Consider the following 25082-nt stretch of genomic DNA (forward strand, 5'->3'; position numbering starts at 1 on the left):
GGGATCCTGAGGCCTAACCAGGCTGAGAATTAAAATCTCTCCAGCGTGTTCTGGGTCTACCCTGGGGCCTCTTGCCAGTTGGATGTGCCCTGAAAACCCTCCAATGGAAGGCACCCAGGAGGCGTCCTCATCAAAAGTGACTCCGCTTCGAGCTCCCTGCGGATTGTGGCCAATGTCTCAACCACTTATTAATTGCATCTCGAGGGAACTGGTCAGTCGCTTTAAGGAAATTCGGGAACTGCTCAACAACACATTTATTGCCTTCGTCGCCACACACACACACACACACACACACACACAAAGGTTAACTCAGCCATGTTTGATTGTGCACTAATCTGTCGGGGTTAGTGCCCAGTCAAATGGGTTATTAATCTTGATATAAATTAGGATTCGACTTCTCATGGTGTTGAAATAATAAGCACAACACTGGAAGGCAACACAAGGACCAGAGGAGGAATCAGAGGGAGAGACGGATGTGGGATTGTTGCTTCGGTGTCAGGATAACGATGCAGAGCCAGCTCCATCAGCTCTGGATGCAGCATGTGAGAAATCTGAGGCTGGTAATAGAAAAGATCCAATAGAGACATCGAGTCAATTACAACTTTATTCTCTTAATATTACAATTTATGAGAATAGAACATTTAGTTTGCTTTACTGTGGCCCTAATACTCTGTTGTACTTCATTACCCAGAAGATGTTGATTGAATTCATTACACCAAGTTTTGTAATGAAGTTATCAGGTACAGTTAATACTTTGTACCTGATCAAAGCTTAAAGGTATTATCTGTGTACTGTCTAGTGCACAAAGAATGAATTAACTGTGGCTTTACATTAATTACCACTGCTCAACTTTGCCTCGTGCCCTCGAGCAAGAAATAGTTCAGGCAAATAAATTCTGATGGATAATTAATACTCTTATTGATTCAAATATTTGTCGGCCTCACAGACGTATGAGAGTCTGAACCAGAATGTTAAACCCTCCAGATTCATAAAACTTTGAAAACTGACCTCAATGTTCCCGGCCTGTATTCCCCATTTTGAATTTCACATTGTTTGTTTGTCGTTCAAAATCAATGGCTTAGCAGTCGTCTATAATAATCAGTGTGGTTGATAACAGTGGCAGACACAATGGGGTTGAGTGTTGACGGCGTCTGCTCTTTCCTATTGGATGCAAATGTGACCTTTTCAAATGGCAGGTCAAACCATTATTTTCTGTGCCTGTTACTTTATTGAATCGCCTGAATAAAGGGAAAGAGTTCACGCCAAGTCAGAGACACAACAAAGGGGCAAGCATCAGTTCTGTCCGCAGTCCTCTGGTTCTGTTTGAGTAAAGACGTCAGTGGGATCCTGTATCGGGGACGTGTTGGCCGTGATTAGCTTCACAAAGCTCTGTGTCACACTCCCCTGGTCTTTCACAGTCACTTAATCCACCTCACATCACGCTGTATCTGCTCTTTTTAACACAAAAAGAAAGTTCTTGTGTCGGTATCCACAGAGACGAGCTGAATCCCCACATCAACAACTCCTCCGTCCTCCTCCTGTTTCAGCCGCTCAGAAGCTGAAACGTGTCCAAGAGCAGTCGGGACTCAGGATAGTAACCACTTCATCCCCTCATGTGACAGAGAGTAGGACTGGGAGTCAGTGCACACACTGGTCCCAGTCAAGAGAAGAACATAGGTGTTAAAACAAGAGTCAGAAGAAAACGTTGAGGGGTGCAGTTGAAGATTATTTTCATCATCAATTGATCTGATTAATAGAAAGTAAAATGTTTAAATATGTCTTAGAGCTCATAGTGAACTGTCCAAAATCTAAATATATTGAACTGATCATTATACGACGCTGATTGCAACATGTGAAAAATAAAGTAAACTTTTAGAAGTTGGTCAATATCCTGATCGTATCAGACCAAACGCTTTGTGAATGTTGAACCAAAATAGTTGGTTATTAATTTGTTTTGATAGCAAAATTCAATGCAGAAACAACAAATGACACTTTTTTGTTGCTTTATTGAATTCCCACAACTGCATCACCACCAGAACTACAGCAACACAGCATTTGGAAAGTGCAAAACTTAAAACAATTTGAACACACAGGACATACAGAGCTAATCAACTGTCACACACACATAACTAATTGTAGTCACTTCATGGGAAGTTTTGTGTGAAAACTTGCAGTGTTGGTGCATTTGACTTTACAGCATTTGTGGACTGTTAACCTAAAATAACATTTTCAGATCGTGAAATTGACTTGGCAGTGACCTCAATACTATCATTACAATCCAGTGACCTAAACATTCTGAGATCCACCCCCTGTAGCTTGGAACTCAAAACTACTAGAAGAGAGAACAGGTTTTTTAGAGAAATGTCAGAGTGACTGGAGAACGTGACGTAAAAGGTCTCGTCTGTGCTCTTGAACAATGGTTAAATTATTCCCACGGATCCAATTGGGCTCTTCTGAGGAATGTCAGATCCTCACAGATTCAACCACACAGCAACTGAAGGCATTCAGACTAACAGGGCAAAAACTGTCCCTACACATGGATTCTGCCTTTAACTTCTTACTTTTATTTGCACAAAAGGTATCAGTCTTTCAAGTGTGATACAGATGCACCAAGGATTGCACAGAAAACTTGCGGAGCCCAACATAACAAACACAAAAGCAGCAACTTCAAGTTGAACAATTTTCACAGTTAAATAATATCACAAATAGGAACATTTGGAGCAGCTTGTATCAGTGGATGTCGGCAGAACAAAAGGATTCTATTGTGTGTGTGTGTGCATGTGCGAATGCTAAGGAATGCTTTGTTCATGAGATGAGTGCAGTATGTGGAAACAATATGTGCTTTATAGTATATAGTGCCTGCAGATGTATGTGAGTGCAGGTCACTGTGTGTGCCTGCTGATTGTGTTTGCCATGTGAACACAACATGTGAACACGATTCGGCTCCGTTTCCTATCAAATATCTAACTCTGACAAAGAGCCACGGCAGAGAATCGGACTTCACCCTTCTCTCTCTCCACGAATCCACTGCACACTTTGGCTGCATCCTGGAACCCATTCAGGAGAAGAAACAAAAAAACACAAGGAAATTAGACGTATATATCTGATGTAAATTGTGCATTTATAAAAGCTGCAAAAGAAGTCACCAAAATATCACCACATTATGGCAACAACATTTGGTCAAATATGAATGAATTGATTTTATAAAATGAGTCCAATGAACCAACATAACATTTCATGCTCTATTTTTATTACTCATGCACATGGCGCCCTCTTGTGGCAGCTTGGTGTTACAACCTAAAAGACCCGGGTCACAGACACATTTAAACGTCCGTCCATGTTTACATACCGCGATGAAGGTTTCATCCTTGGTGGCTCCGTGCTTCACTGCTCCGCTCATTCTCCCATCTTAAAAAAATTAAATTAGATATTTTAGAATACAATGACTGCAAGTAAAAAACACATACAGGTATCTGCATGATGTTTACATTTGCTTACCAAATTCATAGAGTTGTCCGTTTATATTGACAAAGGTGATGAAGTGGAAGTTGACTTTGTCGGCTTCAGGCTGTGAAAGTTAAAATATGTGGGAATATTATACTAACAGTGTGTAAACAGTGCGATACAAAAAAAGATTCAGAGAAGAATAACACTGGAAAGCAAGTTGTTAGCGTCGAGACCACCTCTGCTTTAAATACAAGTCTATCATGAACTATGTCCATGCATGGAATATTAAAAAAGAGGGAACATGCATATGGACAGACACAGAGGTGAATTTGAAAATCAGCTTTTATCTAATACATATAACACACAATTCAGAGTAGATATAAGTAATGTGTATGGAAAATCACCACAGATGGATATAGGGAAGTATCTTACCCTGCACTGGCCCTGCTGTGCAGCCTCATTGTGAGCCTCACAGATCGCCTGGAAAAACAATTCAGAACCTCTCAGTTAATACTGCTGGAACAGACCAATTCAAATATACATCCAAAGACGTTTTTAATAGAAACCCAACACATCAGGAATTCAGTGAGGAAAACAAAAGTTTTAAAACACTTTTTAAAATGGAAAAACTATTAATCAAACTGCCTTTGCAAGGGACAAAGATTAAAGCAGTGACTAGCGCCACCAAGTGTCGATACCATCACATGCAATTTATGAAACTTTACAAGATATGTTTTACTTGAGTTATACCCCCTTCGACATTTCTTTATTTTGTCCATTATTTTATGTTATTATATAAAACGGAAACCATATACACAAACACAAAGTTTTGATGAAGCTTTTTAATATCAAACTTTATCCTCTGCTGATCAAATTTGCTGTTTGCTCTTGTCTTTTACATTTAACAGTCCATAACGCAGCGTTACCTTGTTCTTCTCAAGATGTTTGGCACGATCATCAGCAGACATCTTTTCAGTCTCGTCCAGAAATTTCTTAAGGTCAGAGTCGGCATCTGAAAACAAATTAAAGTGCACACAATTCAGTAAATGCTTGTATATGTGCATCACATTTCCTAAAGAAGGGGTGAAGGAAATTCTGATATTTGTTTCTAAAAATCTATGCAGCATGATGGTAGCATGTGAAAAACAGAATAACATTTGTTAGATTTTAAGCATTGGAATAGAAAGGTGTAGGTATGAATAACATCATTGATCTTGTTATGTGATTAGAAATTGTTTGGATGTTCTCACAATATTGGACCAGTATGCGTTTCCCATCCACTCACCAAAAGTCAGTTTGCTCTTGTTGTTGGCCACAGCGTGCAGCAGGGCGACGGTGCCACAGGAGTTAACTATTGTCTGCTTCAGGAAATAAACCTCAGATTCTCCAACCACCTTGTCTGCCTGCTGCTCTCTGAAAGACTCGTGCTGTCATGCACACAGATAAAAAGACACGCACACACACACAGAGCATGTTCATTATCATCTTCCACTTAAAATGTGCACGTGAATGAAGAACAGGACCGGAAAGCACATCCAGGAAAACCAATAACATGTTGACGATTACTCAAATGATTTATTTATGAAGCCAAAAAGAAAACATATCTAGTAAGATGATCTGCTTGTCTCTACTCTGTAGTAAATATGTCTGATTATGTTATGGATTAATCAAACCTTTGTTTGGTCGATAGAAGTTGAGAAACCAGTTTAAATGCCCATCGCAATTTCCCATCAGACCAAGGTGACATCATCAAGTGTCTTGTTTCATATGACACAGTAAGATACTTGAATCAATATTTAAAAGGATGGCACGGTGGTGCAGTGGTTTGCACTGATGCCACACAGCCTCCTATGGGGAGTTTGCATGTTGTCCCTGTGAATGATATTAGGTTAGTTAGAGACCATATTGTCTGTAAGTGTGACTGTGAGTGAGAATGGGTGAGTTGGGCCTGTGATGAGTTCGGGAAGATGGATGGTTGAGGACTAGAATGTATAAAAGTGTGTATAAAACGTGCCTAGAATGGTGGTGTTGAGAGTTTGCACTTAAAATGTACTACTTTACTTTTATTATGTTTATGCAAAGTCTGCACTTTGTTTATAAGCATAATATTCAAAGAATCATTTGAGGATTGGAATGATGCGGTTTGGAATCATGGGATTTCTTTGCCTTGGGGCTCCAAGAAAGTCCCTTTGAAATGTTCTAGTCTCCATAATAATATACTTCCCTGTATTGCCACAGTAAGAGTATAGATATTGTTTTCACTCAGGACAGGGATCAGTGTTTACTTTCATACATTAAAACATGAACTTCAATGCATGAAGGTTCCCAGTTTGAATCTTTCTGTGTGGAGTTTGCTATGTTCTCCCTGTTTTAGCATTGGTTTGCTCTCGGCACTCCCACAGTCCAAAGACTGGGGTTAGGTTAGTTGGAAACTAAGTTTAGAGTGAATGGTTATTTGCCCAGTGATGGGATTAGCTCCAGCCTCCGTGTGACCCTCAAATCAGGAGTGTTAATAATAGAATAATAGAAGGATAATGATGATTACATCTTGTGACTTTATTTTGTTGCAGGTTGACATTTGTGTAAAACTAACTATTTAAAATTATCCCTCAAGTTCAAAAATCTAATGAAATACATTTTTAATTTTGCAGAACATCTTTGTTTAATGAATAAGTTTGACTTGATTATATATTATTATATTTCACATCGATTTAAAAAGGAGTCGAACATCTGCTGAATCACTTCCTCCTCATCCCAGCTTCCGTGCCCTCCCTGCATCCCAGCCTCACCCCACCCAGGACAGCCTCTACCACTGGCTCACCCCACCCTCCTCTTTCTCCTCCTCCTCTTCATCATCATGGTTCCTACCTGTTGTGTCAGAGGGAAGAGCAGCATCAGGGCACAACATGGCTCGCGCACGGCGGACAGTTGCTCCCCCTCCAGCCCCAGCACGTCCTCGAAGCGCCAGCTCTCACCTGCACCGAGCTTCACCATCATCTGAAACCCGGGGAGACACACGCACTTTCAGCGGGTGTCAGACATTTTGAGGGGGGGGTGCCATGTGTCTGGGCGTGTTGGGGGAAAAAAAAGATGCTGCGTCGCGCTGCTGGTCCAGCGGGGCGGACCACACCCTTCAGCCCAGACGCGGGAAGGATGCTCGCGCGCATTGATTTAAAAAGAAATAAACCGCTTCTCCTGTTGGTTTAATTGTATTTCCCCACCATTTTAAAACACACGGACATCTTCACGAAAACCCACATTGATATTTTAGCTGCTGCGTAGCGAGCAGGTGGCGTCTCCCTCCAACTAGCTAGCTAACTGTGAAACTTACCCTGAACTGCCGTCGCCATTGTTTTGTTACCCACCTTGTTCAGCATCTGAAACAGACACAGAACAGCAGGTGAGCGACCGACGGAGGGAAAAGTTTAAACAGATAAAAAGACGAGTTGTCACACGCACCTCCGGGTTGATCTCCATCGCGTTCCACTCCATGTTTCTAGCCGTGTTTGGGGGATGACTCAGCGGGATTGAGGTGGACTCTTCTGCCGGTGCTCGGTTCTGATAGATGAAGTTACACCGTGTTCACTTTATGTGGCCCCGGCTCGTACCATCTCACTGGCAGACGCGGGGGTGGGCGGCGCTCGAATTACCCATGGTACACTGATTTAGATGGAGCAGGTGTCCGGGAATATTAAAAACACATCGAGGTTTTTCATACTACACATTTTGCTGTATAGTGGGACTGAATAAATGGCATTTTTTTATGTTTTTGAATACTGTGCTTATTCTTTTTCAACACTTAATATACATTCAATATACTCTCTCTCTCTCTCTCTCTCTCTCTCTCTCTCTCTCTCTCTCTCTCTCTCTCTCTTTCATACATATAAGCACATATATACACACACATACATATGCATCCATCGATATACACAAAAAGGGAAGAAAAAAACGAGACAAAGCAGAACAGAATAACTATATAAGAATAAAATATAAAGAATAATAATACTTATTATAATAATAATAGTACTGAAACAGACACATATCCATAAGTCATAAAGATGTTTTTTTTAACGTCTCTATTGTATGAAAGTACATTAAAGTTAGTCCACACCACTAAATGTGAGATCACTCCAGTTTCGTTCTTTCCAGAAAGTGAGGTGTGTCCTCAACCTTGTTTATATAAAGACGGACAAAATAAAAGTAAGTAAAGATGGACGACATCACAGCTCCAGTGAAAGTGAAGCCAAAGCCTCTCCATAGCCCCCTGGTGGCGGTGCGGGTCATAAACCCTCCTACGTGTTAAGCCTGATTCATCTAAAAAGTCAAATTACAGAGCAAATACATTTCTCTTGTAGATGGATAGTTATCTTATCACACTGGTATCTGTCCCAGTGCAACTTTTTCAGGTAAATTTGGTTCTAATTAGTTGTTTGATGCTATAAAAACTGGTTGAAACTTCATGACGGATGGCTGAGACTGACTCATGATTGGTCGAGCGTGTGTATCAGGGGTCTGGAGCCAATGACAGCCAATACTGGGTGAGGGGTACACCCTGCACAGGTGTCCAGCGTATCGCAGGGCTGACCTTCAGCACTCAGAGAAAACTCAGTCAAACGAGGACAACATGCAAACTCCACACAGAAAAAACGAGGTTTCAAAACATAATAAAATGTTGGTGTGAAGTGACAGTTTTAACCACTGGACCACAGTGCCACCAGTCTTCTACCAAACCTCTCAAATTAAAAAGCGTTGTCATTTGTTTGCCTCATGATCATAATCAATTGTTTTTATATAGAGCTGAACCACACAGTGAAGTGGTATGACTCATTGCTTTCTCAGTAGCTTGTGTGAACTGAGCTTTTACTCTCAAGGTAAAAAAAGTAACTTCATGTTAAACACCTTTCAATTGTTCATATATGGACATTCGTTCTGAGTATAACAGCAGTGTGTGCTTGGGAGTCTTCACATCTTTAGCTTGTGGTTTTGTGGACTTTCCCTCTCTCTTCCTCTTGGTGGCACTATAGCCTCCACCATAGGTTTCATTCTGATGGTTGTAACATGAACAGTGATGATAGCGACTGAAGTAGCATTTATACATTATACAACACTTGTTTTTGTTTTGTTTTCTGTACTCAAGTATTGATGCATGCTCAGAAAGAGGATGTGGTCTTTGGTTCCTCACAAGAGTTTCATTGCAACACCTTTTCTGTTGTTAGTACAACAAATTGATGGATAAACTCAGGTTTACAAGATTAATTCTCACATCATTCTTTGTCAGAGCAGTAACAAATAGCTCAGGGACTATATTCCATAATGACATGTGGCATATTGAATGTGTCACTGGGCTGAGTGAGACTTTCTGTGGACTGTTGGGCTCATAGGTCAGAGTGATACATGTAGGAGGATGTAATTTATTCTGTGTGTCTATTTGTTGATTTGTTCATCTGAGGGAAGTAGACAAACGTCATGAGAACTCTGGTAAAAGCAACATTATTGGTGTCCATAAACATTATAAGAATGATCCTTAGAAAAAAAGGGAAAACAATATTTTCAAACAACAGAGCGTAGTTATGTATTTTTGTGTATTTGTCTCACACTGTGTGCTGCTGGCTCTGCGGCTTCAGGTTTTAACTTCAAGTTTCTCAATGCTACACATTCAGAAAGCGATGATGCTCTTTAGCTTATACCTGCTTCCTCAAAACACACAGTTTGTGGGTGTTTACTAATCTCTGTGCCTTTGAGTATTTCTTAAATACTTCTGTATTGTTGCATAATGTTTGAAATATCTTGAACATCTGGAAATGATAACAGATCATGCTTCATTTGAGATTTCCAAATATCGCTTAAAACTGGTCCATGCTTTTGTTTCACTGGAAAAACCAAATCAAACATAAATATATTCTAAATTATTATTATTAAGATATTATTTAAAGCAGAGCAATTCCAAACTGTATGTATTGACAGCAGTCGAGAGATCATCTTCAGTGGTCTTTCAAAATAAAAGATTATCCATCCATCCCAAAGATCCCAAAATTATCTATATGTGTACATTATTTTAAATATTGAAACCCACACTGTGTGTGTGTGTGTATATGTGTGTGTGTGTGTTAAGTGTCTCTGTTAGAATTGATCTGCAGCTCTCGGTTGGTGATTCATTGACCTGGCATGAAGATTCCATACTTGCCAAAGCAAAAGGAAAGACAAGGGCTCACACTCATGGCAGAAACAATGAAAATCAATTCCACGTATTTCTATTGTGACATTCTCTATCGAACAGATCTATTCTTTGCAATTGTCACAACAGGTTCGGTTTCATTCTCTACCTGATGTCAAAGCCTGATGTCAACTATTTGGCCAGTTTCTGACTAACACATTCATATTTATTAATTTGCTTGTTTATTTAATATTGAATAATTATGTCTATGATTTATTGGTACATACTTGTCAGTCACAGATTATAGCCTCATGGTAAAGCTCAGTTTAACCTTAACATGTAAACACTGGTCATCCTTTGGTGAAAGGCACAGAATCAACCCAGTGGTTTTGATATAAATACTGTTTGGTGCAACAGTCCATCCATCCCTTGACCTCAACTTTATCATAACTACTTCAGCTTTGCACATCTGGAGTATTTTCCTTGTTGTCTTTAACTTGTGGGCATTAGCAAAGCATAACAGACTTTCCTGTCGTCCAGTGGTCTGATGAACTGACATATAAAGCTGCACTAATCAATAATTCCATATTAACAATGGATCTAATAACTATGTGTAATGTGTAAGAGGTTGCTTGTATATTGACAAACCCACAGATAATTATCTCCCCACTTTGCAGCTCCACTCAGCTCTGTGGAAACTTTTTACTTTATCATCTTTCAGCTGTCTGCTTGGATTCAGTCTTTATCATCAACTTTGAGTCTGACTGGAGCTTCTGTTTTCAACAACACAACAACAACAACAACAGCAACAACATCAGTCTCTAAATGTTATGACTTTTTTGTAATATTATTACTTTATTTTGGTAATTTACGGCTTTTTTCTTGAAACATTTCAACGTTATTCTTTTAAATTTAGGACCTTTTTCTAATGATACTACCACTGTATCCTCGTATAACTTTATTCTTATATTTTATAACATAATATGACTTAACTCCCATAAAATCACAACTTTATTCTCATAAATTCTCGACTATTTAATTTCTCATGATATTATCACTGTATTCTCGTAATAGTATGACTTAGATCTAAGTTAATAAATCTGTATTACCTTTTTTTCTCCTAATATGACTTTAAGCTCATACTATTTCAACTTTATTCTTATAAATTAAGGACTTTTTCTCATGATATAACCACTGTATTCACGTATCACTTAATTATTGTACATTTCAAAAAAATGTTTTATATATATATATTTTATATAACTTAACACTCATAGTGTTACGACCTATATTTCCCCCCTGTAAGTGGCCCCAATCATCAACCGTACCTTTTCTTTTTATAGCTGTAAAAACTTTCTGAAACTTTTTCCATCATCGACACTTCCAATCAAAAACAGCATTTCCCAGAGTGCACTGGGAGCAGGGCTGTTCCCTGGACGCTTGCCGGGGTGTGGCTCACACACACACACGCACACAGCTGAGGGTTTTTCTGGCTGGAGTTTCACTCTCCGTTCTCCTTCTCCTCCTCTCCTCCATCTCCACCGGGTCTCTCTGTGTCCGCTGCCCGAGCCTCGTCTCTCAGCTCCGCGGTAAGTTCCTCACCTTAGCGGGGGACAGCCTCTGTAACTTGCGGGGGGGAAATGGGATAGCAGATTGGGCCAGGTGAGCGAGGACAGCCGGGGTCTTACCTGGAGGAAGTTTGAAAGACAGAAGAAGAAGAAGACAACTTGATTAAAACTGATGAAGAACCAGTTTTAGTTTCCACTAAAGTTTCTTTCTGTTTTTCATTTCATCGCCTGTTAAAGCTCTTCTCTCTTCAATAGATCTTCTTCCTCATCTTCTTCAATAAACCGTCCAGACTTTTCAAAATGGTGAGTGTGCTCCTCTACTCTGAAGTATCTTTAAACTTTAAACCTACAACTAAAGTCACAATTCCTCCAATAGTCGGCGTAAAAATCCGTTATTTATGCTAATGTGTGACTCCGAGTGTTTTTTATATCTGAACACAAAGACAACGCCCACTTTATTCCCCATTATATAATGCCCAGATTAGTTTGACTTCAGGACAAGTCAGGGACACAGATGCAGAGTTTATTTATTCACTCTTGATAAACTTCAGACATTCCAAAAGTCCCTGCTCGATGTTAAATCTGTGGCGGCACATACTTATTATTATAGCCACTATGTACATGCGGCTGAATAAGCCAACTGTCCTTCTGTGTGTTTAAACTGAGTGAACTTTCCAGATCAAGTGTGAATGGACTTGTGTTGCTGTGTTTGTTATAAGACCTGTTTTCAGTTTTTGTAATGAGGTCACTTGAAAAGACCGTTTGAGGAGGAAAACCTATTTTCAAGGAATAATTAGGTTTTGAGTAAAGGAGGAGTTCTAGTGTTAAGTTGTTTGGGGACAATAATGATAGTGAGAGTCCGTACGAGTATAGAAAGTCTGTGTGTGTGTGTGTATAAGTGTGTGCACTTTTATTTTTGTGAGTATCATTTTCAGTTTAGATCTTATGAGAGAGGACATGTTGGTTGATCCTCACTTTTTCAAGAGTTGAAGGTTATGGTTAGAATTAAGTTAAGGTCAGGCATTTAGTTCTACTGGTTAAGGTAAGTAGGTCAGGAAGGGGCTAGGGAATGCAGTATGTCAATGAGTGTACTCACAAAGATACTAAGCACAAGAAAGTATGTGTGTGTGTGCAGAGAGGTTACATTTGGGGGAAGTTAGGAAGTTTGGTGTATGAGTCACATGGGCTCTGTTCCATTCGGGTGGGTCTCTCCAACTCTCCGTCTGTTTCACAAAACCGATTCCACGTCTCGCCTGCATTTTGAATCCACCCTCCCATTCCTCTCTTAAAGGGGAAACAGCTCTTTCTTTCCCCCCGCTCGTCAGGGTGGAGTCGGTTCGCCACCAGGAACATTGTCTTCATAACAGTGAGACATGATGTTGTCACAGTTTATGTCTGAAGTTATAAACCAAACTCAAAAGTCTTGTCTGTTTCCAAGCTGGATGTTGTGTATTCCTTTGTGTTACAGAGCTCCATTGTTTTCCAAAACACAAATCGCTGACCACACATTTGCTCTCTGTGATATTATTAATAGACACTGTCGTTTATTTTGAGTCAATCCCACGTAATCTACTCTGTCCCGGAGCTGGTAATAGTCACATGAATGTGCATCACATTAGTAAAATGCGCCATTTACTGTTTTCGAAAACCAGGTTGTTTGAGGAAGCTACTAAAGTTAGAATAATGTACAAATAACATACTTGTGACATATTTGAAAGATCCAAGTCTTCAGTAAGCAAAAAACACGGCTTGGAACCAGGCCTGCAGCCATGGACTCAGTAATACTGAGGTCATTAAGTTCAAGCAGCCTCCAGAATTAAAATGGACTTGAATAGAACTGAGTAGATTTGAGATTATAGAATTGTATATCTTGTACATAATACAATAAATTAAGAGTGCTACTCCTTATTGGCAAGTACAAGTTAAATAAAAGTAAAACATCACAACAAAAATCTTTATCTATGTAGCACCTTTGTTAGCAATTTTAAAAAGTAGCTTTACAAGGAAGAAACAACTGAACTTGAGCTATATGAACATGGAACTGAAAAAGTACACAATGTACAAGCACTGACCACAAACCAATTTAAAAAACAACAATAAATATAAACTGCAGTTCACAGTAGTTAAATGTAGTGTAAATTAATTTATAGTGAGGACGGTTTCATTTTGTATATTTATTGAGATTATGAATCGTGGCCTCAGGAGAGAAACTGTTCAGGAGTCAGAGTCCGTGATCTGAGTTTTAATGACCTGCTACGTCTGGCTGAGGGGTTTACAGGTTGTGGTCAGAAAAGTCTTCACATCGTCTGAAATGATCGAATCCTGTGCTTTGAATTTTTCAAATAAAGAATTGAAACAGGAAGTTAACACCGGGTCGTCAGTGTTATCAGGAAGTGTTGAGAGACAGAACAAACACTTTGTTGACTCTGGGTTTATTATGGGATTAGTTCTTCAATCTGTTGGTTATATCCACAAGCTCTACAGCATGGACCCTTAACCATAAAACAGATTTTATGACATTATGACAGGAGACCTCTGTTTTATACAATCACGTCTACATGGATTGGTTCCCAGACTCCATGGTAACATCGGTCCATAAACGTAGGAGTGGAGCGATAAGACCTTTGTGGGGCCAGTGTCACTGTCTGTGCTTAACATTGACTTCCCCTTGTGTTCAACATACTGGGACCAGAGGCCCCTGACTCTGTCTTGTGCTAACTCGTCCAGTACGACTCAACCTGTCATCTGTAGGAGAACCAGTGGCGTCACACATTCCACTGCAAGGGATCAGCGTTGTCTAAATATCTCCTTGTTTGTCCATTGATTCGATTTTGGTTTACCTTGTGCTGATGAGTGTGTTTATTAAAAAACAGCAGCTTTTCTTCTTCCTGCAGAGAAAGCACAGAGTCCCGGTTGTTGACAGGCAGCTTGTTTTCTGGACCCGCCACATGTTTTTTTCCAGGGTCGGAATTCCACAGACATTCCCGTGGTTGTTCCTCTCTAAACATCTCTGAAGCTGCTGCAATGATCACAGCCTGAACCGCTCAGTAAAATCCATTTAACAGTTGATGTTCTTTCAGCCTTATCAGATTCTCACAGTCTTTAGTGTCGGTCAGTTCGCTGTTTGGAAATGTTTGATCCATACTCCGGGGAAATGATTAGTCAAAGAATCAATGAGTCCATTCAGACCGGACTTTACAATGCGGCTCATATCCAGATTGTATCCAGACTCCTGATAACATTTACACCAGGTGTTAATATTTTACGCCAGTGATATTCGATCGATATGTCACATTCTCCTCTCTCCTTCCGTCTTCAGTGCACACACCCATAGAAAGACGTCCAGTAAATATATTTGATTTTCTTTTCTTTTAATCAAGATTCATGAAATATTCTCTGGGAAAGTCGTTGAAAATGCAAATGGGGGGAAATAGACGCCTTATTTTGTAATTATGTAAAAAATCTGGATCTTTTTCTTTGTCCAGATTCATCGATTCATACTCTTTGATGTAAAACACTTTGTAACTTGTATTGAAAAGTGCTGTACAAATAAAGTTGTATAAATTATTTGACGTTTGCAGACAAGGCAACGATCATGAGGACACAGACCACGGATGTTGCTTAAAGATGATGTAATCTGTGTTTACAATGACACAACATGTGTTCATATAATTGTCAACTGGCATGATGTGTTGTTCTAGAAGTTTCCCTTGAGAATCCTGGTGCTTTAGTATCTGTTTATAACAGCTGGGGGAATACTTTTAATGTTTTTAACTTTGTGGAGAGTATCAGGATTTAGTGCAGCTGCTCATGAAAAGACATCTAACTTTGGAAAATCTGTCCACATCTCCCGTGTTGCAGGCCAGCAGAGGAACCGTGAAAGCCAGCGGCAGCTTCAACGCCAGCGCTGATGCCGAGGTTCTGCACAAAGCCATGAAAGGGCTGGGTAAGATGATGCATGTGTGTGTGTGTGTGTTTGTGTGTATCTGCTGTCAGCAAAATCTTATCTGATATGCTGAAGCCACGTCAGTCGGTAGTATTCCTCCAAACAGACCAATGGGAGAGTCTCATGCCGGGAGTTCCTCTCTGAACAATAAGTGTAGTAATCCCTGGTGTCTGCGTGGAGCTCCACCCACGCACCGGTGACTCATAAACAAATGAGCCGGGAGCAGTAACCGGAGACGCTTCTCTGTGAGTCAGAACGCTGTCCTGCAGCGAAGGCCGTGATTACGTGGTTGAAACACTTGTAATCAAGAGCCAGTCAGAGTGTGTGGATTGTCATGGAACACGTATGTCTCATGAGAACAGTTGAGTAAGCGTTAGTAACCGTGGTTCTTGATGCCCTTAGGAACTGATGAGGATGCCATCGTGCAGCTGCTTGTGGCTCGCAGCAACGCCCAGAGGCAGCAGATCAAGAGCAGCTACAAAACTCTGTTTGGAAAGGTGGGAGCGCCTCGTGATCACGTGACCACCACAACATCATAGCTGCAGTTTGAAGGCCTCATAAAAACAATCTGATATATGAGAGTTAAAAGCAAAAAGAGGACAGCATCACGTAAAAGCAGTAATTACATATATAAAAAATAGGAACAATAAAAAGAAGAAGATGACATTCCATTTACCACATTTAAAGACATGATGCTTATTAATCTATTTCTCTCTACTGCTAAATCCCACTGGCCTCCGAAACGCTCTCTTAGCAATGGTTACTTCTTTGGGTTCTTCACACAAGGTTTTAACCCATCATCTTTGTTCCTATTTACATTTATTCCAATCTGTGCAAACATTGGGCTCTAATTATGAAACAGTACAAAAAGGGAAAGTAAATCACGCCACTAGAGGGCCACTCCGTTAAAGCTAACGCCCTATCTCGTTATATTATAGAAAAAAACTAAGCAAAAATTCCAGGACACACCCTGTTTATTAGGATCTTGGCCAAAATTGACTAAATTCCTTCTTGTGTCACGACCCACCCTTCCACCAAGTTTCATGGAAATCGATTCAGTAGCTTTTGAGGGATACTGATGAGAAACAGACAAACAAACCACAATAGAAACATAAACTCATCGGTGGAGGGAACAAAAAAGAAAATCATTAACTAGACAGATAATTGTAGCTTTTTTTATTTTATTTTGAGGAGTCGCTGAAATTGTTGTTGAAGAAATGATCTTCAACTAGTGAACAGTATTCCACCACGGACTGTTATTTCCCGAGAGATCCACAGTTTTACTGTAGACAATTATGTCAGATTAAGTTTGTTAGTTACGTGAATTATTTCTCGGCCCGATTCAACGAGCCCGACATGACATGTTGATTAGAGGTGACAGAGCAGTTCTGGCTGTTTTATTCGCTCCCCTCTGTTTCCACTCTGCTGCCAGATGTGTGAAGGGATTCTTGTGAGCTGATAGAGGAAGCTGGTGAAGACCCAGATGTCTCCTAATGAGGAGAACAGAAATAACACCAGTTATCACTGGTCTGATGGTTGTCCTCCTCTCAGGACGACTGTATAGGATGCTCTTCATGAACCAAAACTTACCATGTTTCTTCACGACAGGATCTGGTCAGTGACCTGAAGGGGGAGCTGGGGGGCAAATTTGAGTCCCTGATCGTGGCTCTGATGACCGCACCCCTCGCCTATGATGTGACATCAATTCGCAATGCCATCAAGGTAGGTTCTGCAGCAGCTGCCAGGTGTGGACAGAGACTTTAGTAGCTGGAGAGTGGATTTGAGAGGTGTGTGACACTTCCCCTCTTTGACCTCCAGGGGGCAGGAACGGACGAGAAGGTGCTGGTGGAGATCCTCGCCTCCAGGACGGCTCAGCAGGTGAAGGAGATCTCGGCTGCTTACAGAGCGGGTAACACACGTGTACACAAACACACACACACACACACACACAAACAAACACACGTTAAAAACAGGCGTGTTAAAGAGATGTAGGAAACTTACGTTTTCCAAGATGAAGACAATATGTTGTGATGTATTTCCCTCAGAGTATGATGACGACCTGGAGGAGGACGTTTCTGGTGACACCTCAGGTCACTTCAAGAGACTTCTGGTCATTCTGCTGCAGGTAAATCTCTCCTCTCTCCTCTCTCTTCCTCTTCCTCTTCCTCTTCTATTTCCTCTTCCTCTTCTCTAAACATTTTCTTTTCCTCTCTCCTCAGTCCAACAGGCAGAAGGGGATCCAGCAGGGAGAGATTGAGAATGATGCTCAGGTGAGTCAGCTGGTAGTTCTTGCTCCTCACCATCAATGGCGTCTTTGTCTTTTAGTCTGAGTGTGTGAGTGTCACATGTGTAGCTTTGAACAGGATGCTCAAAGAGTGTTTATTGTGCGTTGGAGGAGGGCATGGCAGTTTGGAGGAATGATGTTGTGGCACCCTCTAGTGGAAGGAGCAAGCTAAAACTCACTTAAAATCTCAGTTTACAAGGAATTAGTAAATTATGGAATGAAATAAATGTTGAATTCATTTTAAATAGGTCTAGTTATGAGTCTTACAGTGTGATGTGTATTCGGTGTGGTCCTAGGCCCTCTTCAAGGCCGGAGAGCAGAAGTTTGGCACCGATGAGCAGTCGTTCGTCACCATCCTCGGAAACCGCAGCGCCGAACATCTAAGAAAAGGTGGGTGTGTGTTTATATTCAGAATTTAAAGTCTTTTTTTGCTGCAAGCTTCACATAATAATCCAACAAACTTTGAACATGTGTGTTTCAGTGTTTGAAGCCTACATGAAGCTGTCTGGATATGAGATGGAGGAGACCATCCAGAGGGAAACGTCTGGAGGCCTGAGAGACCTGCTCCTCGCCGTGGGTAAGAATAAAGTCCTCACTGCCGACTGGTTCTGTCCTGGTTTCCTGAAACTGTGGTGTCATATAACAATAACCAAGTTTTAAATTTCATTTCTATTTTTCCTCTGCAGTGAAGTGTGCCCGGAGCGTTCCAGTCTATTTTGCTGAGACTCTGTACTACGCCATGAAGGTAAGACGACAAACTGCTGTGGAGGTTAAGAATGACAACGTCTGAAAGTATATTTATATACATTTTCACTTTTTTCTCATTAACTAGATCACATCCCTGAATTATTGAATAATGCAATTCGATGCATTTAGTTGCAGATCAATTTCTGCACCTGGTTTATAAATAAAGCAGAATATTGTGCTGCATTGGTAGAACAAAGTGCCCAATCTCACAATGTTAAAGAAAGTGAATAGGAGCAAATGCTGGATCTGCCTTCTGATTCAGCTACACACCAAAATTTATTTGGTTCTTCCCTGACCCCGACCACATTCTTCCACCAAGTTTCATGGTAATCTTCCTCTAATTTGTGTGTAACCTTGCTTAAAAGTAAACAAACAAAACAATCAGGCGTGAAAATATAACCTCCTTGGTTTAGGTAATGAGATGTTGAATGTAGTCGGTCCTTTTTAATAACGTGATCCTGCTGTTATACATGTTGTTTTTGTTTATGAGCTTATTCTAATGATGTGTGTTTGTTGCAGGGTGCTGGTACTGACGACAACACGCTGATCAGGGTGATGGTGTCTCGCAGTGAGGTGGACTTGTTGGACATCAGGTCTGAGTTCAGGAGGTTGTTCGCCTGCTCTCTGCATTCAATGATCAAGGTATAATCATCAATAAATCACACACACACACGACTTTACACCACTTATAACTCCTTTCCCCCCTTTTGTAACTTTCACTGCCTGTGTGTGTTTGTAACAGGGAGACACCGGCGGTGACTACCGTAAGGCTCTTCTGCTGCTCTGCGGTGGAGATGACGCATAACCAGGGCAACAGGCAATACTAGGAACTTCACCTGAAGGGCCTCCTCTCTCCAGCTTTGTTCTGTTTGAGACTCGGCTCAACAGGTCCTTCAAATATGATTCCGATTGAATGGTCGTTAACATTTTGTTAATTTCACATTAATGCAGCTTCTTGTCGATTAATATTTCACTATCATGTTTTATTCTTTAGAATTTCCTCAAAGTAAATACATTTCTTTTGTTACACGTTGTAAGGCACAACCAATATGCAACAATAAACTTTTCATGTCATGTAGTCAAACTGTTATATTTCTGTCTCTGCCATGCAGCCTGTTCTTTGTACATGCACCGGTCTCTCATGGCCACTAGAGGAAGCTGTCTAGAGATAAGCAGCTTCAACAGAGCTGAGCCTCTCATAAACACCAACACTAACTTTCCAGATACCTGCACTTCTATCAATTTTTTAGATTCTATGCTGCACTTCTAAGAGAAAATTATGCGGATTTTGATTTTACACACATAAATGATGCTATATTAGAGAGTTAAACCCAGCTTGACCAGTAAAAAGCTGCAAAAACAAGTATATATAGTTTATCTAAGAAAATAATTCATGGATCTTGATTAAAGAACCAAAAAACACCATATTTAGGGGATTAATATTTATGAGTGTGTACGATTTGGGGCAGATCCACACAAAAATCTGGATCCAGTTCTACTTTCACTTTACGGGTATTTCTACTTATATTTAAAGTTCTACTTTTTAAAGCTGTTATTTCTGTATACTCCACTCTTTCAGATCTTGTATTCAACATCTGGTATTTTAAAACTTGAGTAACTTTTCACACATGGTGGAACACATGTTAAATTTACATTTGATTTTATTTAAAATGTCACATCTATGCTCTGTGCTTATATGGCATACCATTGTATCACTATATGCAGGATAATACAACTTATGAAGCCATAACGTGAGGAAGTCAAAGTCATAAACACTTAATATGAGCATGTGTAACATCAAAAAACATCATTCTTTTCTCCCAAATCACAAAAGTCCTTGCACAGGTTTGATTAATCCAGTTTTTCTAGGGTTTCTGGTTCTTGAGATTGAATTTTTCCACTACAATGAGTGAATGGAAGGAATTACACTTGCAGAGCTCATAGCCTTGAAAAAACTACATTTAAATCTTACAGAAAATTACCCTCATGACTTGGCACCACTAGGAGGCAGAAAAGCCTTTTTTTTGTTGTTGTTAATTTTGGTGAGATCCTTTAAATGATCGAAGATCATAGATGGAACCGACGCCTCCATCGCTGCTGGCAGCATCACGTCCATGGTGTTTTCGAAGCTGCATGTTCAGCAGATGATCTACTTATGAAGAGGCCTCATAAAGACGTTATGAGAGTCACTGTCCTGCCCTTTGATTGTATTTCACCTGTACAGATGGTTGTTTAGAGGAACCTGACTTTATACCTGCAGAAGAGCATTAAGACTTTAATCAGTGAGAAGATTTAAAGGAAAAATCTTCTGTTCCTTGTGTGTGTTTGTGTTTAAAGGAGCATGGGGGGGAGGCGGGGGCTCAGGTCCTGCTCCTCTATCCTCTGTTATTCTTTTCCCGGTGACGGCTGCCGCTGATTGTTGCCACAGAAACAAGCAGCCAATAACCAGGTCTGAACAGCAGGGTGTGGGGCTCAGGCCACCTCGAGCCACAGGAGGAACAATGGCGTTGACTCCTCCCCCCCGCTGCCTCGCGTGTGATTTTGGGTGTGGGTGTCGGTGGGCGGGTCGGTTTGGGCGGTCATCTTTGTAGGTCACATCTGAGGCAGTCACTGGAGCGTTGTGTTGTGTTTGGAGGTGTTTTTCCCTTCCGGCTCCTCCTCCCGTTCATCACACAAGTTCAAGTTCAAGTTGACTCCGGTGAAAAGTTTGTTTTCCGGGCGGCAGCTCCATTTACACACAAACGATAAATTAGAATCATTAAATGAAATTTAATGCCGCGTCATTTTCTCTGCGATTGTCTGAACCTGCAACAAATCAGAAGTCGCTCAAACTTGTCAAACACTGATACGAACATCCTGTATGTAGCTGCCAGGAAGATGTCTCCCACAGCCTCCCAGTATATCTCCCTCTACTTCTGTCCCCCATCCCAACAGCACATCCATGAATGGCTAGATCTTCTGTCACTCTCTATGTTACATGTAGGGTTTGCTTCCTATTGGACAGTTTAGTCTAAAGTCACATAGAGTCGGTGCGTCTTGCCACTGGTGTCATATGCAACAAGGATTACAGTTGATGAGAGTTGAAGTTGGTGCCTCTCTGTCTAGAGCATCTGAGTTAGATATGAAAGTGTAGTCGCTACAATAAACTGTTATTCTGCCCTTTATCTATCAGCTGATCTTGGGTCCTGCTTAGAGAGAGAAGGGAGTGTCTGTGGAATTAGACAGACGCTATTCTCCTGTGCAGATATAATATATAGTGGCATTGTAATGTGTGAGGATGGTCACATTCAGGGCCACAGGGGGGGCACAGGAGGCCCACAGGGGGGCCACAGGGGGCCATTTAGAGCTGAGAGTCCCAGCTCAGGGGTCTGGGGCCCTTCTTCAGTCGGTCACACAGAACAAACCTGAAATTTCACGAGATGATGAACGGAAGAGAAAGGATGAAAGAACAATCTCCTTCTGCACAGGTTTCAATATGCTCACACTGAAGTATGGGCAGTGAAATACAGGCTGGAAAACTGCTGAGGTTTTTTGTAAAAGGATGTTGGAGATTGGTTTTGTAGTCTTTGTGCCATCCTGTAAACAATTAAACAAACAAACAGACACGGGTGAAATGTAATCCCTGATCTGCTCCTTTGTCTGTATCTTTAATCTGTAATTTAACGAGTTCTTTCTTGGCTCACGTCCTACACTTCCAGTTCCAAGTTACAATAAAATCCGTTTAGGAGTTCCTGTGTAATCCTGCTCACAGACACACAATTTGTGGTAAAAACATGACGTCTTTGGCAGAGGGAACAATAAGGAGATCTTATATTATCATGTTGGTTCTTATATTCTGCAGCAAAACACATTCTCCTCTCTCATCCTGTTCCAGATCTAGTAAGTCCAGTTAATGTACCATTAAAGTCTTTCACTCTCAGAGCTTATAGGTGAAGAACGTCTTCAACCAGACAAAACATTCGGGCTCAGGAACCTGTTTGCACCTGCTTCTTTAATCACTGAAACTCCTCCGCACACACGGGCTGATGTGGATCTGCCGTTCTGTGAGATCGTGCTTTTATCTGCAAACCTCAAAGGGCCTTCAAAAATAAGGAGTTATTTTAATACTTTGAGCCGAGGAGACACAGGCTGCTTCCACAGCGGGTTCCGGGTGTGAAGACGCCACCTTCCTCACAGCGGGAGAGGAACAAGACGAGGCACGCACCGAGATAAGAAAAGGAAAAGGTCACACACACCTCAACATTACTCACCTGGGATAAGGTCACATAAACTGGTTCTCAGACATCATGTACTGTGTGCATCTCACCCGGTGTTCCACCAACTGTTTCTGTAACAGGGACAATTGAGAGAGTTAATGCTGAATGGACAGTGTTGACATACCGTCTGCATTGATAAGCATGAAAAGGGAGACATGCAGGTGGTGCGTTGACAAAACACGCAGAAGAAAAATGTCTCGACAAGCTGGTAAATGAGTGGAGACAGACGGGCGGTTCACACAAAGTGAGCTGATCAGGGACAGAGAGACAGGTGAGCAGGTGGGTGAGACTGGGAGGAAGGTTCGAGGACATCTGGTGGACAGGTGGAGGCAGGAGCTCGAGTCACACCAGCCAAAATGAACAAGGCTGAGACAAGGAATCTCTCCATCCATCTATTCATTATCTGTACTGCTCATTCTTTCATGGTAGCGGGGGGGGGGGGGGGGGGGCGGGGGGCTCCTTGCTGGCGACATCTAGTGGTCGGAGGCAACACGTTGTCAAGCTGTTCGTCCCTCCCAGCCTTGTGAACACGATAGCTTGCGATCAGCTTGAGAGAATTTGCTCAAACTGGAAACAAATATTCATTTTGACTCAAGGAAGAACTGATCCAATTTTAGTGGACGTGGGTAAAAAGGTCAAGGTCTGGTTTTGAAGGACATCTTGAGGCAATTTGGCCAAATGTTCACTTAGACTCACGGATAAGACTTGAGTGGTCAAAGGTCAAAGGTTTTTGGCCTCTCCAACATGATATCTCAAGTGTGTCTTTAGGGAATTTGTTAAACTTTTGACCAGTTGTCCCTTGGACTCCAAGGTGGGCTGCTTGGATTTCATTGGTCAAAGGTCAAAGGTCACAGTGACCTCATAAATCTGGGAAAAAGATGGATGTAGACTGAAACTGCAAATCCCTGTTTGGCTGTGGTCTGTCCTTGGGGAGTCCTCCACCAGTCCCCAGTCCAAAGACATGCAGACTGGGGTCAGGTTAATTCGAGACTTTAGATGTAGATGTGAGATGAATGATTGTTCTCTGTATGTTGACCTGTCCACGATGTCACCCAACACTCGCCCACTGTCGGATGGTATCAGCTGCAGCAGCCATGATGCTCAAAGGATGAGCTGTATGGATAAAAGATGGATGGATCTATACTCAAGGTATTTTTCTTTGAATTCTTCTATAACACCAACAGTTTGAAACCCTCACTTACAGTAGTAATGAAGATAATGATTGTAACCAGTAAAGCGAGCAAAGGCCAGTGACGTGTGACCTTTATCTGCCATGACTCACTGTGCATACTTGTGTAGACGAAAGTGTGTGGCGGTAAACGATGAATATCAGAGCAAAGCGTTGGCACTGCCCGCGAGCGAATTCCAGTGTAAACACTTAGTAATGATAGAGTGACACACACACACACACACACACACACACCCTCCTGTCAAGAGCAAACATGTTACAATCATTTGTTCATTTGTGTGTTTTATCAGACCTGAAGATCTGTTGCTGTGGATGATTGGTTGTATTACAGGCAGTACGCCACCCATAGACCACGCCCACTCCCATGTTTAACGCTCACGGTGGCTAGGAGGTTGTGTTTCCTCTTTACCTCCACCGAGGAGGTTGTGTTTTCAACCTTATCTGTTTCTCACCAGCATCATTTTAAAGCAACTCAACCGATTGCCACCAAACTCGGTGCAGGGGCGGGTCTGGGAAGATTTTTGGTTTGGAATTTGTCTGCAACGAAGATTTAATATTCAAATAATTGAATTTGTCTTTGTCCATGTGGGTGGTCTATATAAGTTTGACAGATTTGACAAAGAAGATATTATTGAGATTACAGTTTCCACATACAGACAGACGGATGTTTGTGGAATTAGAAGGTCGATTTTGGTACGAATGCAGATAAGAGGGGCGGAGAACCAGGATTTTTCTTTTACACTTGACTTGAGGCGGAATTCATGTGCATCTTTCCCGTCTGGAACAAGTTTTCCAGATTATTCCATCCCCACATGAACACATAACAAATACCAGCTGAAAACGTGACTGTCTGAAGAGCAGTGGGGGGATTAGAGCCGAACCAGAATCTGATTAACGGCTCTGCAGTCCTTCCACTCTCCATCCAGACTAATCCTCCGGCAGTCGTCCTGACGGTGGCTCTTCTTTTGATCTGAACCTGCTGGAGGCAAGAGATTAAATTAAAGAAGCACCACACGCGATGAGTCACGGTGGAGAGGAGGTGGTCGATCCGCGCCGCGCAGACCTTTGGAGGGTATCCTCATTTCCTTCTGCGACCTTTGACCTGTAAGTAACTGCTTCCTCCCTGAGTGTGTGGTGGTGCCGGAATGTGTCCTTGAGCTCTGGTAAGGAGTCAGTAAAACAATATGTCCACGAAAAAATCCCCTTTGTGCCATCAAAGAGAGGGGACTTCCTTTAAAAGAGGGATATCAGTCTCCGGTTGGCTTTTTAAGTGTCTGTGTGACGGGACAAAGAGCAGCGGGTCAGAGGTGACGAAACAGGAAAACATAAAAATCCACATCTGGGGTTGCACTTGTTCGGGAATTACACACACAGACTGACACACACAGACACACATGCACACACAGCTGGATCGTAGCAGCCACTACCCTCCAAGGTTGCTGTATAGAAGTGGCTCTTAACGCAGCTGGCTGCTGTCACTGAGAAAGTAAT

At 41.5% G+C, this 25082-nt stretch overlaps 2 protein-coding genes across 3 annotated transcripts; one reads left to right on the forward strand and one right to left on the reverse strand.

The window, feature by feature from the left end:
• Window positions 1–1993: 1993 nt before the first annotated feature.
• Window positions 1994–6475, reverse strand: uchl1 (ubiquitin carboxyl-terminal esterase L1 (ubiquitin thiolesterase)). Its single transcript, XM_062387778.1, has 7 exons — window positions 6316–6475; window positions 4733–4874; window positions 4374–4459; window positions 3880–3927; window positions 3499–3568; window positions 3350–3408; window positions 1994–3047 (listed from the first exon to the last, which is right to left on the reverse strand). The coding sequence occupies exons 1-7, from the start codon at window positions 6442–6444 to the stop codon at window positions 2964–2966; spliced, it is 618 nt and encodes a 205-aa protein (XP_062243762.1). The 5' UTR covers window positions 6445–6475; the 3' UTR covers window positions 1994–2963.
• Window positions 6476–11035: 4560 nt separating this feature from the next.
• Window positions 11036–19224, forward strand: anxa5b (annexin A5b). Of its 2 annotated transcripts, none has more exons than XM_062387765.1 (13): window positions 11036–11190; window positions 11425–11472; window positions 15031–15115; window positions 15518–15612; window positions 16724–16837; window positions 16934–17024; window positions 17161–17240; window positions 17335–17385; window positions 17696–17789; window positions 17881–17976; window positions 18086–18144; window positions 18666–18788; window positions 18889–19224. In XM_062387765.1, the coding sequence occupies exons 2-13, from the start codon at window positions 11470–11472 to the stop codon at window positions 18949–18951; spliced, it is 954 nt and encodes a 317-aa protein (XP_062243749.1). In that variant the 5' UTR covers window positions 11036–11190; window positions 11425–11469; the 3' UTR covers window positions 18952–19224. The 2 variants fall into 2 exon arrangements, with proteins under 2 accessions (XP_062243749.1, XP_062243750.1); XM_062387766.1 differs by having other exon boundaries at window positions 11060–11189; window positions 11400–11472.
• The last annotated feature ends 5858 nt before the right edge of the window (window positions 19225–25082 follow it).

This window comes from Platichthys flesus, chromosome 5 (genome assembly GCF_949316205.1).
Source record: "Platichthys flesus chromosome 5, fPlaFle2.1, whole genome shotgun sequence".
Taxonomy (NCBI): Eukaryota; Metazoa; Chordata; class Actinopteri; order Pleuronectiformes; family Pleuronectidae; genus Platichthys; species Platichthys flesus.

Excerpts from the sequence above, each read along its gene's own strand:
- uchl1 (XM_062387778.1), bottom strand. The coding sequence starts at position 6,444 with ATGATGGTGAAGCTCGGTGCAGGTGAGAGCTGGCGCTTCGAGGACGTG. Across the intron at positions 4,875-6,315 it reads TCTTCCCTCTGACACAACAG|CACGAGTCTTTCAGAGAGCA; the intron begins GTAGGAACCATG and ends TGTGCATGACAG. Across the intron at positions 3,928-4,373 it reads AACATCTTGAGAAGAACAAG|GCGATCTGTGAGGCTCACAA; the intron begins GTAACGCTGCGT and ends TTGTTTTTCCAG.
- anxa5b (XM_062387765.1), top strand. Across the intron at positions 17,241-17,334 it reads TTCTGGTCATTCTGCTGCAG|TCCAACAGGCAGAAGGGGAT; the intron begins GTAAATCTCTCC and ends CTCTCTCCTCAG. Across the intron at positions 18,789-18,888 it reads CTCTGCATTCAATGATCAAG|GGAGACACCGGCGGTGACTA; the intron begins GTATAATCATCA and ends TGTTTGTAACAG.